Source organism: Eleutherodactylus coqui, chromosome 5 (genome assembly GCF_035609145.1).
Source record: "Eleutherodactylus coqui strain aEleCoq1 chromosome 5, aEleCoq1.hap1, whole genome shotgun sequence".
Classification (NCBI taxonomy): Eukaryota; Metazoa; Chordata; class Amphibia; order Anura; family Eleutherodactylidae; genus Eleutherodactylus; species Eleutherodactylus coqui.
In genome coordinates this window covers 134361957-134375333 of record NC_089841.1, presented here as the reverse complement: position 1 = coordinate 134375333, position 13377 = coordinate 134361957, and the positions used below count along the sequence as shown (strand labels likewise).

General features: G+C 40.6%; 1 protein-coding gene across 1 annotated transcript in view; it reads left to right on the top strand.

Annotated features, from left to right (window-relative positions):
• The window catches only part of CCDC60 (coiled-coil domain containing 60), a 182410-nt gene that overhangs the window by 129991 nt on the left and 39042 nt on the right, over positions 1 to 13377 (top strand). Inside the window, exons 6-7 of the mRNA XM_066603197.1 lie at positions 6310 to 6414; positions 7852 to 7942. Coding sequence (XP_066459294.1) covers positions 6310 to 6414; positions 7852 to 7942 — 196 coding nt within the window. The remainder of the gene's footprint in view (positions 1 to 6309; positions 6415 to 7851; positions 7943 to 13377) is intronic.

The window sequence follows — 13377 nt, the reverse complement described above, 5'->3', positions numbered from 1 at the left end:
TTGACACGAGGCCTTACCTCATGGGCAGATTCCAAGACACCACACTGTGTCTACTGGCTGCTGAGGTCTGGTTTTGCCTTGAAGGCTTTGATTTCATGAATTAGACCGCAATAAATAACGTTTAAAGCTTGGAAAAAAAGACCTTGCCTGCTATATTCTTAGTTGTTCTATTTGGCATATACAACTTTTGAGTATTTTGTGCTGTTTTATCATTTATGAAATGCATTTTGTGCGCTTTTTCTAGATAACACCATCAGACTACACATTTTCTTTACTAGCACAATAGAGAATAATCATCTCGGTATAGTATATCTGTCCTAAATTATTCACATTGCAGGTTCATGAACTTCTTTCAAAAAGCAGAATCTCTGTAATGTTAACTACACTTATCAGGTATTCTTGGGAGACTGGCGCATATCCCCATAATTAGAGATGAATCTGTCATATTCAGCACTGTGTGTTTCATACAGCAGTATTCCAGCTCTGATGAGATTTTAAATTAGATTTTCAGACCTAATGAACAATGATTCACCATACCTCTATCATGTCAGTCAGTTTCTAATCTTTTTATAACTGATTGTTACTGGTAAAACATTTTATCACATTTCTGCAGCGCTCAATTGTTTGAGAACTTTTATTAGATAAGTAGTCGTCTTGTTACATAATAGTATAAATATTCCATGTGCTGCCTCTTTTTTATGTAAAACGTGTTCACATTATCAGCAAAGGATGCCAGCAGGAATTATTATTACCGAACATTTCGGTCTGTTAAATAAAGCATTTAAAGGGTATACACTTCTATAATCTGGAACGCTATAAACACTAGTCCCATTAATACATTCTTATTAGCTAACTACTTTCTTTAGAAGTGGCATTGTCTATGTAATGAGAAGGCAGGGATATAGATTCTCTGTGGTGACCCTGTAAGTCTGCCAGCAGAATAGACTGACATTATCTGTCCAGCAGCTGCTTTTTTATAATTATTTTGCCATTAAGTATGTGTTAAAAAGATGTTGTCAAATCAGAGATTAAAGAAGCATTTTGGGTTATATTCTTTCCATCTCAATATGACTGAGTTCTGCTGTGAAGAATCCAGTTTTGTAGCTTGCCCCATTGAGGCTGTGTATTCTGCACTTTGCTTCTGGCCTCCAGGTCACATGACCAGCACTCTGATAACGCTCCGTGACCTGCAGTTAATAGGTCAGCTGTATGTAAATTATCATAAAGAAAACCTTTACACAGAATACTAGACAATCCTAAAATTCTACAGATTACTCATCCGGCAAAGCTACTGTGATAAATCTCGCATATTTTATGACTGTCTAGTCTACATTTGCACTGCCTGATTTTTACACAGTATTAGGGTGGCTTCACACGAGTGTGTTTTTGTGCGTGCATACGCACGCACAAAAACATGCTTGTATTTGCAACATTGCATTCCCTATGGTGTGTGCACATGTCCGTACTTTGCAGGTGCATGCCTGCAAAGATAGGACATGCGTGCACCATTGGGAATGCACACATTGTTTTCAGTAGAGCCGCGGCTGTTGCCGGCGGCTCCATTGAAAACAATGCTCTGCCGGCACCCCTGCATTCTTTTTCAGAGAAGGGCTTTACATATAAGCCCTTCCCTGAAAAAGAAACATTTTCGTGTAAAAAAAAAAAAAAAAAAATACTTACCTCTCTGCCGCTGACGTGACCCCCGCGGGGATGAAGAACATATCTGCCCCGTGTGGCAGATCTTTGCTTTACCCCCGCTAGTTAAAAGAATTCCCTGCTCCAGATGCAGCAGAGGAATTCTTCAATTCTCTACCGCAGCTGTCACACATGACAGCTGTGGTAAAGATTCCTGCTGTCGGCATACCTGTCATTGGATTTCAGGGAAGGGCTTTAAACATAAGCCCTTCCTGAAAATCCAATAAAAGCAGTTTAAAAAAAAAAAAAAAGGATACTCACCTGCCTTCAGCTACGGGGCTCAGCCGTGACTTTTGGCGCTGTCCCTGGCTCTGTAGCGCTCAGACAATCACAATCAGAGCTACCAGCAGGCGGGGATTTTAAATCCTCAGCTGCTGATAGCTTAAAACTACTGAGTCGGGATAGCGCCAGAAGTCGCGGCTGAGCCCCGCAGCTGAAGGAAGGTGATGTGGTAGATGTAGCAGCAGGGAATTCTTTTAACTAGCGGGGGTGAAGGAAACATGTGCCGCATGCGGCAGATGTGTTCTTCATCCCCGCGGGGGACACAGCAGTGGCGGAGGGTAAGTTTTTGTTTTGTTTTTTTACACTAAAATGATTGTTTTTCAGGAAAGGGCTTATATGTTAAGCCCTTCCCTGAAAAACAATTCAGAGTGCCGGCAGAGCAGTGTTTTCAATGGAGCCGCCAGCAGCAGCCGCGGCTCCATTGAAAACAATGCATGCAGCTGCATACACGCGTGTTTTTGCTCGTACGTAGGTACGCACCTATGTATGCACAAAAACATGCTCGTGTGAAGCCACCCTTATAAAATAGTCCAACTGTCTTTGTATTGAGTAAATTATCTGCAAATCTAACAAGCAACATAAATAGTTATGTAGTACAGTAATAGAATACTGCAGCTGTTTTGCTGCCTGAAATCTGCAGTATAATATGTCTTCATTCCCTTTACACATTATACTTTGTATACTTTGTTTCCAAATGTAAAATGAAACACTTTAGAAGAAATCTTCGGACTGAGCACTGTATTGGCTGTTCTGTGTTATCCAGGACTTCAGAAGAGAAGGATTTAGGAGTTCTGATTTCTGACAGCCTCAAAATAAGTCAACAGTGCAGTCAGGCAGCAAAAGAAGCAAGTAAGATGCGTAACTAGAGGTGTAACCAGTAGAAAGAGAGAGATTGTGATCCTGCTGTATAACGCTATGGTCCGACCACTTCAAAAATTTGGGAAGATCTCCAAAACAAAACTTACAGTATCAAGAAAGATTTTAATTTGTATAGCCTGGATGAACCACAGGAGAGGGAAGGACATGATCAAAAATGTTATGTTTATATAAAAAGATCCTAAATAAGGTAGGACTCAGATCTTTATAAAACCAAGTACGGGAATAGTTATTGTTTCTTATGAATTATGTCAATGCACCAATGTGTAGATTTCCATAATTTCAGTTGAAGTCTGTGATAAAATCAAATAGTAGGACCCGTGTGTGCAGTATATCAGTAGGAATCCAGCCACATACCCCACTGATATCGCATTCTGGCTTGTCTGATTAATAGGTTAGGAAATAAAATGTTAAACCATTCAACACTGAAAATAATTTTTTATTTAAACCTTGAAAATATCTGTGTAATAATTATAAGCCTCACCACAGAATTAAATCAATGCGAGTCCTATCTGGAAAAATGTCAGCAATATGTAGCCTCTGTATTTTAGAAACTATTAAGGTACAGTGCATGTTTCAAGTATTTATTACGTATGTGTGGTATATTAAATGATTTATGCTCCGCAATAAATAGTGGCAAAGTGCGTGTGAGTAACAAGAAGTACAGCAGGAGGATAATAATAATAATACAGCTCTGTTATATTATAATGTATGTTGGAGCTCTACTGTGTCGGTATAAAAATTGTTTCTTCATAGCCATTCATCAAAAATACATTTTTATATTACATTTGTGCAAATCGTTTAGATTTTATACATTTGTCCTTTATACTTGCTAGTATATCTGATGTTCATTTTAATTAGTTCACGTAAATGTTACACAAGTAGATCTTGTGTTCAATCTACTCTTTTCATAGCCATCATTACTGGTCAGTAAAAACATTGACAGGTGAAGCGAATAACACTTGTGACAATGGCAACTATTAAGGAGAGAGATATATTGAGCAACAAGTGAACAATGAGTTCCTCAAGTTGCTTTATTCAGGAAATATGGGCAAGTGTAAGGATTTGGATGACTTTGACAAGGGCCAAATTGTGGTGGCTAGATGACTGGGTCAGAACGTCTCCAAAATGGCAGGTCTGATAGGGTGTTCCCAATATATAGTGGTTAGTACCTGCCATAAGTGGTCGAAAGAAGGACAATCTTGAAATTGGCAACAGGGTCATGAGTGTCCAAAGCTCATTGATGCATGTGTGATGTGAAAGCTAGCTCATTTGGTCCAATCCCAAAAACAATCTACTGTAGTACAAACTGCTTAAAGTTAAAGTAGTCCCATTTTTCAAGCAGTATCCTGTGTATGTGGCATACATGTTCGAAATGCAACTACCCGTTGTCTAATCACTAACTGCAGTAGTGACCTCAGTGGTATCAGACGTTGGTGCAGACCAATCGGAGTGCTAATGCTGACCTCTGTCTTCCATCAGAAGTGTCTTCCATAGGCACATGAGCATCAGATGTGAAAAATGTAAACTGCTCATCCACAGCAACCATCCAAAGAGAATAAAGTGCAAAACTGCTCACCCTACAACAAATCAGTCATGCATAGGGGCTGTACTATGTTACAAGTAAGAACAGGAAATGCTCAAAACGCATAAGCATCTGTTATGCTGGGCTGTGCATATTAGATAGCCTGGGTTTGGTTTACAAATATTGGTGCATAGTACTAATATGTGAAAGTGGCCATCATCTCATTTATTTTAGTGGTTGTTCAGATCACTGATCTTGTGTTGTGTGAGAGCATAAAAAGTTCTTTTGGTCTTCATTAAACATTGCGTTGCCCCTGTTGTGATGGTACAAGCAGTTTTCGAAACCAGCATGGAATCCGGGAGAAGCTTAATCTTATTGTTGAAGCAGAACAGATTATTCTTTCAATTGCTTCATATAATAGCTTAATACATAGCAGAGGTCAGATCTTATCATTATCAGAGTGTTATTACACAATCTCATAAAATTAATATGAAGCCATTTCTCTTGTGGAGATAATTATCCTGACTACTTGAAGATTACCAAGACTTTTATCTCTTCCTCATTGCATATTTTAGACTAGTCTATTAGGAAAGGTGAAAAATACAAAAAGAAAACTGTAAACCTACTATTTGGTTCAGTCTGATTTTCTCTGGGTAATCCATGTACAGCTCTTAACTACTTAAAAAGTCACTGGGAATGAGTGGCATAGCATTCTTATTGGCTCTTATAGCCTTTGATTTACATGGTCAATTTATGGCACCACTATCATCCGTGGGATCCAGCCTGCTGTAATTGTAATTGTAATTTACACGCAATTGCTCAAAATTCGCTTAAAAGCCATCGTTTGAGCGATAATCGTTGTGTGTAAATACTCCCATCTTTCACTCTTCGGCCCAATGATGATTATTGGGTAAGCATAAAAACCATTGTTCAGCCAGAGAGCTTATAGCAGGGACCGGACTGTAGGCTGTGTTTGTCCACAGCAACACTGATAACAGTCCTGTGGCAGAACAAAAGAGCTGTAAGCAGAGAACAGACCACTGGCTGTTATCTGCATACAGCGCATGGAGGCTCATTTATATGCAAATAAAGCTAATAAGCTACTAATGGGCATTAGTGCCCTTTAGTAGCTTATGCAAAATGATCGCTCAAACTGTCAATCATCCTATCTTTTGAACAGATTTTGAGTGATCATCTTTGCGTGTAAATGGGGCTTAAGTCTGTTATGGCAGTAAGTTGCCCTTACTGGAATTTATGGTGACCAGGATATGGGCTTTATTATAAAAACAAGAGGTTATATAATTAACACAATAGAATTCACAGAGAATTTGCTCTTTAATAGTATTGCGTTAACAAAAACGATTGAATGCCGTTTCGAGGTTGAACTTTGCTAAATGTTTAGTTCAACGTTAACCCAAACTTTGAATGATTTGCCGAACTCACTAAAACTCCTCCTCTTTATTTTAGGGGTACTGATGAAGTTTCAGTATGATTTGAACTAATTCGTACTGGACCACAAACGTTTTCCCAAAATTTGGCGAATCGGCCAAACCGAACTTTTGAATAGTTCACTCATCGCTACTCTTTAACCCTTTAATGTCAAAATTCAGTGTTTCTCTGCTATCAGAACTACATGAAAAGAAATGTATTATCGAAGCTAGGGCTGTGGACCATGTTCTTAAATGATCTGTTACAGTGTGACACGTGTAGGAAAACAATAAATATGTCTTGTAAAATTTCACATGGATCCATCATGCTATGGAACATGCTCAATAAATATAAAAGTATGTGGATTTTCTTCTTCAACTTTGCTTCATTAACTTGTAATCCACACAGAAGTTATTATAGTATGAATTTAAAATACGGTAACCTCATCTATACATGTACCTTTACAAAAACATTTCTAACACATTTCACATTTTACCTTTCAGGGAAACTCTCTTCCGTCAGCTCTGTGCCATACATTGGCTTTTAGAGTCTCTAACCTCGGAGTTATCTTTCTTTATGAGGCCTGTATCTGCTTGTTGGAACATAAGGTAAAAACAATTATTAATCAATTATTTTGTAGTGATATACTAAAGAAAATCATGAAGTTGGTGCTAATGTTATGGATTGGTACTGAGAGTACCCAATGAATATCTGCCCTGTTCCTAATTAAGAGATCCTTGGCCTGTGCATGCACTCAAAGAATCACAGTGACACGTGCTGTTCAGCTGAATGATACTTCCTTTATTCTAATCAAGCTGCATGAGGTTTTATAGACGGTATGCATAGTTAATATGTCACAAAGTGCGAATCTGTAGCTGATTGGTTATTACCTAATATGGGTCTTTTCCTCCAGGAGCTGACGTCATCATCTTGTAATTCCTGGACAAGTAACACAGTGGGATGGGGGAGCAAGTAGTTAGTCAGCACTTTAGCAGGCAGCTGTGTTAGCAGTGTAGAAAAGAAGCACATATTTGCAATAGGCATTTAACTTTTATGTGAATGCAGTGAACAAGTGCCATTAACAGATGTATGATGTGTGGATATATAAACTTCAGTCCTGTTCATCACACCATACTTTTTTGGCAAAAGCATATAGAAATGTATATCATCAGTGCAGTTATATACTATACAAGGGCATCTCTTTATAGCTAAAGGAAAAACTATATAGGGGCATAGTTTATAGGGGTAAGAGGTAACAGTCACACCAAGGCCCTGGTGCCTGACGAGTCCTAAAGTCCTCTGCACATAAGAAGTCACGAATATTATAAATAGTGGAGTTCTTCTTATATATGTTGCCTAGGAGCTTCAAGTAATGCCTTTGACCTTCTACTGTACAGTATGAAGTTTTCATCACCACTTCCCTATGGCCTCATGTCCACGGGGAAAATCAGGCCCGCCGTGGATTCTTCATGTAGAATCCGCAGTGGGTCCCTCCTGCCCCGCGGACATGAGGCCTAAAATAAGAATAAACTCACCTGCTCCGAACGATGCGGTTCTTCCCTTCTTCGCGGCCGGATCTTCTTTCTTCGGCCTGGCGGATGTGCTCGACGCGCCGGCAGTGTACCGCGCGCATGCGCCGGGCACATCTGCCGGGCCGAAGAAAGAATATCCGGCCGCGAAAAAGGGAAGAACCGCATCGTCCGGAGCAGGTGAGTTTTAATTCTGTTACGGGCCTCCCATAGGCTTCAATAGAAGCCAGCGGGAGCCGTCCCCGCGGGAGACCTGCACTAAAGTGGAGTATGTCCGGATTTTTTCCCGCACGTGGATCCGCGCCTGACAAGAAAAATGACATCCGCAGGTATTTAACTACCCGCGGGTGTCCAATGCATCCCTTTGGAGCGCGGATCCGTGTGCGGGAGAAATGCTGTGGATTTTAACCCCGTGGACATGAGGCCTATATGTTGAACCATTTTCACCAGCTACAAAGAAATTAGATATGAAGGACAATAATATCACTTTAACCGGTCTGCATTTCTTAAAACCAGAGATCCTGGTGGTTGTAAAACTTCATTAAAAAGAATCAATAGAGAGAAGGACGTGGAGATGAAGTGGGAGCAGTTCATCATGCCGGGGAAGGTAAATGATCATTTTTTTTCTCCTATAACTGCCAGAAATATTTTGCTGTATTTTACAGGTGTAAATAAATTTGATCTCCACAAATGGAGCGCTAAATATTTCAGCTACTTAATTTTCTTTTATTGTGAGAAATATATGGAGAGCGCAGCCCTCATAAACAACTGCTATATATTCTATGTGCAATAACTGTAAAGCTGTAGTGCATAAAAAAGGAAGTTATCATTATGATTCTACAGCGATGTACGATATAGGCTACTGGCGCTCAGGTCTTTAGTGTCCGCAGACAGCAAAAGGTCAGTAGTTTTGGACGCCAAGTTTCAGGGTGTAGTTCATGTGTGAATTTGTATTTCCTAATTATATAACACTACATTTCTTAAATGTACACTAATTTACATGATTCTAAACAGGTTTCTGACTATAAACAACCCCTTTCATATGGGACAAATTCAGCAAAGAACTGATTTGGCTTCAGTAAGATCATACTATGGTGACTTTACCTCTGTGTATGGTTTTCTGGCTTGGTTTTCTATTCCCAATCATTGTTTTACAGACTTGGTAATGAGTCATACATTGATTTGAAGGAATGCTGCCATCCAATAGGTTGGCAGAGGTATTGTTCCACTTTTCTTATTTGCATAAATTACCCAGAGGAGCATGCATGGCCTTTTAAGTCCCCTCACTCACCTCTCAGGTGTCTTCTCACACCACTCTTGGGTGCTCTCCTTGGAGAGACGATGGCTTCCCCCCCAACCCCCGACCCACTCGCCCCCTAGGTGTCTCCACACACTTTTTGAGTGCTCTCCTTAAAGATAGACAACACCCCTCTTGAACCACAACTTTGCCTCTGCAATACCACCACAGAGGAAATATATAACAGGGTAGCCATCCAGATGAATGGCCATCCTGGTAATATATGGATGACTACAATCCTCCAAAGTAGCTCTCATGTAGGGGACCCCTGAGCAATTGCCACTATTTCCTCTGTGACACCCATGTGTCCTAATAGGGAGTATAGACAGGATTGTCCTCATGAGACAACCCATTCAGTAAACTGTTCATGCTGTAAAAGACCCTTCTGTCCACTCCAGAACTTACCTTGTTTCCTAGTTGAGCAATGGTAGAACATTCCCTTGAGTGACTAATTACGCTACCCCATGTTCTGTGCCATATCCATGCTAACTAAATTTTTGTTCACTTGAATGGTAATCCGTGCTGTAGCCTATATGGCGCATATTTTTTTCTGCATGTGGTAAAAAAGGAAGTGACGTCTCACGTCTTGACTTGGATTTTGCACCGAATCTGCTTTTGAAATTCCACTCAGGAATTTACCCATTGAAAAGGGCTAAATCTGTATGCGGATCCGTGGCATACAGTCAGACAAATTCATAGCAGAAATGCATGACTTAGCTATGGATTTAGAGGAGGAAGCCTCACAAAACAATTCAACATGAAATCCGTGTGTGAATATAGCTTAATTTAGAAAATTCCACCACTTATTTATAACAATTTATACATCAATAAAATAGACCACTTAGTAATACAGTGGTACCTCGGGTTACGAGTGCCTTGTCTTGCGAGTTTTTTGACTTGCGAGCAGGCTCTCTCCCGAATTTTTGCTCTAATTTACGAGCAAAAATTCGGGGTACGAGCCTGCTTGCAAGTCAAAAAACTCGCAAGCTGAGGCTCGGGGGGGATCTATACTCACCTGTCACCGGTGTGTCATCCTCTCAATGGTCAGCGGCACTGCTGACCCGCCTTCAGCAAGCTAATGCTCTGATTGGCTAGCTCAGCGCGGTGTCCGACAATGAAAGTCGGCGCTGAGTTAACCAATCACAGCCATTCAATGACTACAGGTAGTTAGTTTTCCCATTGAAATGCATTGGAACACATTAATGGCGTTTCAATGCATTTGAATTGGGAAAAGTGCTTTGACATACGAGTTTTTTGCCTTACGAGCTCCGTCTCGGAACGGATTAAACTCGTATGTCAAGGCAGCAGTGTACTCATTTCCAAGAACAGTTTTAATGCCATACTTATTTGTGGAGATCAGATGGTAAGATCGGTAAAGCTTCAAAAGGAGAAGAATCAATTTCTTTAGAGGTTATCTGGTAAAAACAAATTCAATACCAACTCAGTCTGCTGTGCCAACATAAAAGAAGCAATACCCAAACCCTTCTGCTCTCAATTCTCAGCCCAGTCACTCACTGGTCTTTACTTCAGCTGCAGGAAGCCAGGGATGATATCAATGGCAACCATGACCAATTCACTTCAGCCAGTGACATTTTCCTGTTTCGGGACCTCACTGATTTGTACCCAGAAGCACCAGCGGGGACCAGGCATCAGGGGAGAAGCAGCTACATGAGAGCTGTGGAAGGAAATATAGCTGCTTTTATGTTGGTACAGCAGGCTGAACAAGTTTGGACAAATTGTGCCCCCAGATGACGCTTTTAAAAAAAGCAGGAAACAAAGAAAATCCACAAAAAATATGTATTTTCCAGCACTTCTTCCCTTTCCTCCCTTCCATGAATTTGTCTCATAATGCAAACAAATATATAGTACTGTATAAAGAAATCCTCTCTGTGTGTCTCAGTAGATCAGCTACGTCTCCATACTTCTCACTGTGTTTGGTCTAGGCAAATGGCTGCAGTAGGAGCCTCTCCCCTCTAAATAGTCTACAGTTGGACACAAAGTTTCTTTGGCCATGCCCTTTGCTGAGCCCTCTGGCTTAAAATTTTTAAAAAAATGCGTAAGCAGGTATTTGCACACAAATGTGCAACTCTTCTTCCTTCTGTGCCAGCCTCGCTATTTTTTGGAGAAGCAGGCGGGGCTTGTTATGAAGGATGTGGCTGCCCTGGACCAACAGATTTATATGGAATTTACACCAGAAACTAATGTAAATTTATGCCATATATTTGGCATACATTTCCGAGAAGGTGTGCGGAGCTGCTGGGGATGCGCTGAATACATGAAGACGCCTGTGCCTCTTTATGTATTTAGTGCGCTGGGGGAATTCATACTAAGCCCAGTGTTGCAAAGGCCAGGCTTAATAAACTGCCCATATTATGCCAGAACACTTTAGTGCTTTGCTCAGCATTTACTATTTGTTTTTAGACACCGTCGGACACTTTTTCTGGCTTGTCTGTAAAGGGGTGTGGCTTTGTAAAAATGGGGTGTGTACATTGATTCAAAAGTTGTTGCCGTTTGCGAAATTTAGCATAAATTTTAGCATAAACTAAGTCAACTAATAAGTGATATAAACATAGACTAGACAGTCTGAAAATTTGACAGTTTTACAATCCAGCATGAATCGCTGTGATGAAACTGGCGCATTTTAAGACTGACTGACTTAGTTTGTACTGTCAAACTTTTAGACAGTATTAGTAAAAGTTCCCTAAGTGCGTTTTATTGTGAAAAGAATATAAAAAATGTTTTTCTATTGGTATCCTAATGATTTGCAGTACTGTACATCATACTGCAGTATATTGGTTCAGTACTAGTGATGGATAAGCTACTGAGGTGCCTGCAAGTGTCAACTGTGAAGCTGGAGCCTTTTACATTTACAGTACACTTTAATAATACAAAAAGGTATTAAAATAAATGTAAGTGTTTTTACAAGGTGTTTTTCACACTCTTATTAGTCACTGAGTAGCTTGTATGGTTTTGTCTGCAAGAAGCAATTCCATGTTTGAACACTAGAGGGCAGATGCAGTATTATTAGTCTAGTACAGAATAGTACTTTGCATTTGCTGTAAAAAAAAAAAAAATAACTCCAAGGATAAGATGCTCTTCTCTACAGCATGTTTATACTGTTGGAAAAAGTGTGGAGCAGAAGACAATAAGTATTGTGTCATCATGTGAAATCCTGTTTAATGAACTGCATACATTAAAGAACCAGTAAAGTTACATTTTTTAATGCACATGGGAAAACCTATTGTGAACAGACCCTCAACTAAGTGGCATCTTGTGACTATTACAAAAAAGTTATTACATCTTTTAGACTAAACAGAGAGAATCGCTACAGTGTATGCTTTCTGGAAATCATCTGTAGCATATGAATGCATTATAATTTGGATTGTCGGGTAATTATAAATCATTGTAGTAGTCTGAACCATTTCCACAGTGTAAACTTTGGCTTCTCTTTATAGCAGTTCCCTTCTTTGGCTAATTAAAGGGGTATGTTTGGTGTATAACGCACTTCTATAACATCCAGGCCACTGCAATGTAAATCTATGGCCAGTTGTCACGTTCATGCAGCTCACAGGCACCACGCCAGCACGGACGCAGGGTGATGTTCGCAACTACTTCCGTAGACTGACTAATGCACCGGAGAGCAGTGCGCACCAAAACAGAAATACGTAGCCCAGATGTAAAGCCTGTGCGACAAAACAGTACAACACTCAGCACGGCAACAGGGAACGTAGACACAATTGGAAAAAGCCGCACCCCACGCTATGTGGGAGGGTAGCACCACTTCAGGGAGAGGGAAGGAAGCCTGGCCCTCACCTAGCAGGGAGGTGACGGGTCCCTGCCTAAAGCCGGGATATCGGCTCAATAAAGGGGGCCCCACAGTCTTCTTTCTGGGCCCTTGATTGTCCCTTTAGGACCCCTGGAGAGATTAACTGACACACAAAGCAAAAACAGAAATGAAAAGCAACAATACAACTGAAAAAGAAGCCGCAGCAACTTAGTGGAAAAACACCCAGCACAGCAGAGCTCCAAAGTCCAGGTTCTCCACCAGGGAATGGAAGAAGCAGCACTGATGACCAGGAGGGGTGAGGAGAAATAGCTCCTCTGCATCTGAAAACTGGCAGAGTGAATAGAAAATCACACCTCCACCCTACTCCCAGGCATGGCTAATCCAGCATGCATCCATGCAGCAAAGGCAGACAGCACTAGCAGACTCTGCACATGGTGCATTAACCCTTGACCTGCTTAACAAAACAACAGGTCTTTGGCCTGTGTTAAGGCCACCATGCCACAACATTGTCGTGACCAACAGGTGATATCAGCTGATCGCTGGAGGTTTAAGGAACCAGGCCTACAAAAGTTAGCTGTGTTTCTTCAGAGGACACGTGTTCTTGGTGAGACAACCCCTGTAAGTTTGAACATAAGCTGTAGAGTTTTACAATCAGTTATTTGTGTTATTAAATTAATTATATTGTAAAACTGCATATACCTTCTCCCCAGCCCATGTTTTACACCATCTAAGAAGCATCTTCTGACATTATTTTTGACCGCAGCTAAACTTATTATCCCTTTACTATGGAGAGATAAATCGACTCCCACACGAGACCATCGGAGAGATAGTTTCACAAATATTTAGGTTGGAGTTTTTGGCAGCATGGGAGTCAGGGACCAGAAAGGACTTTCTAGATATTTGGAACCCATGGATTTAATATTCAGTCTCCCCACAATAACAAATTGAGTTCTTCAAA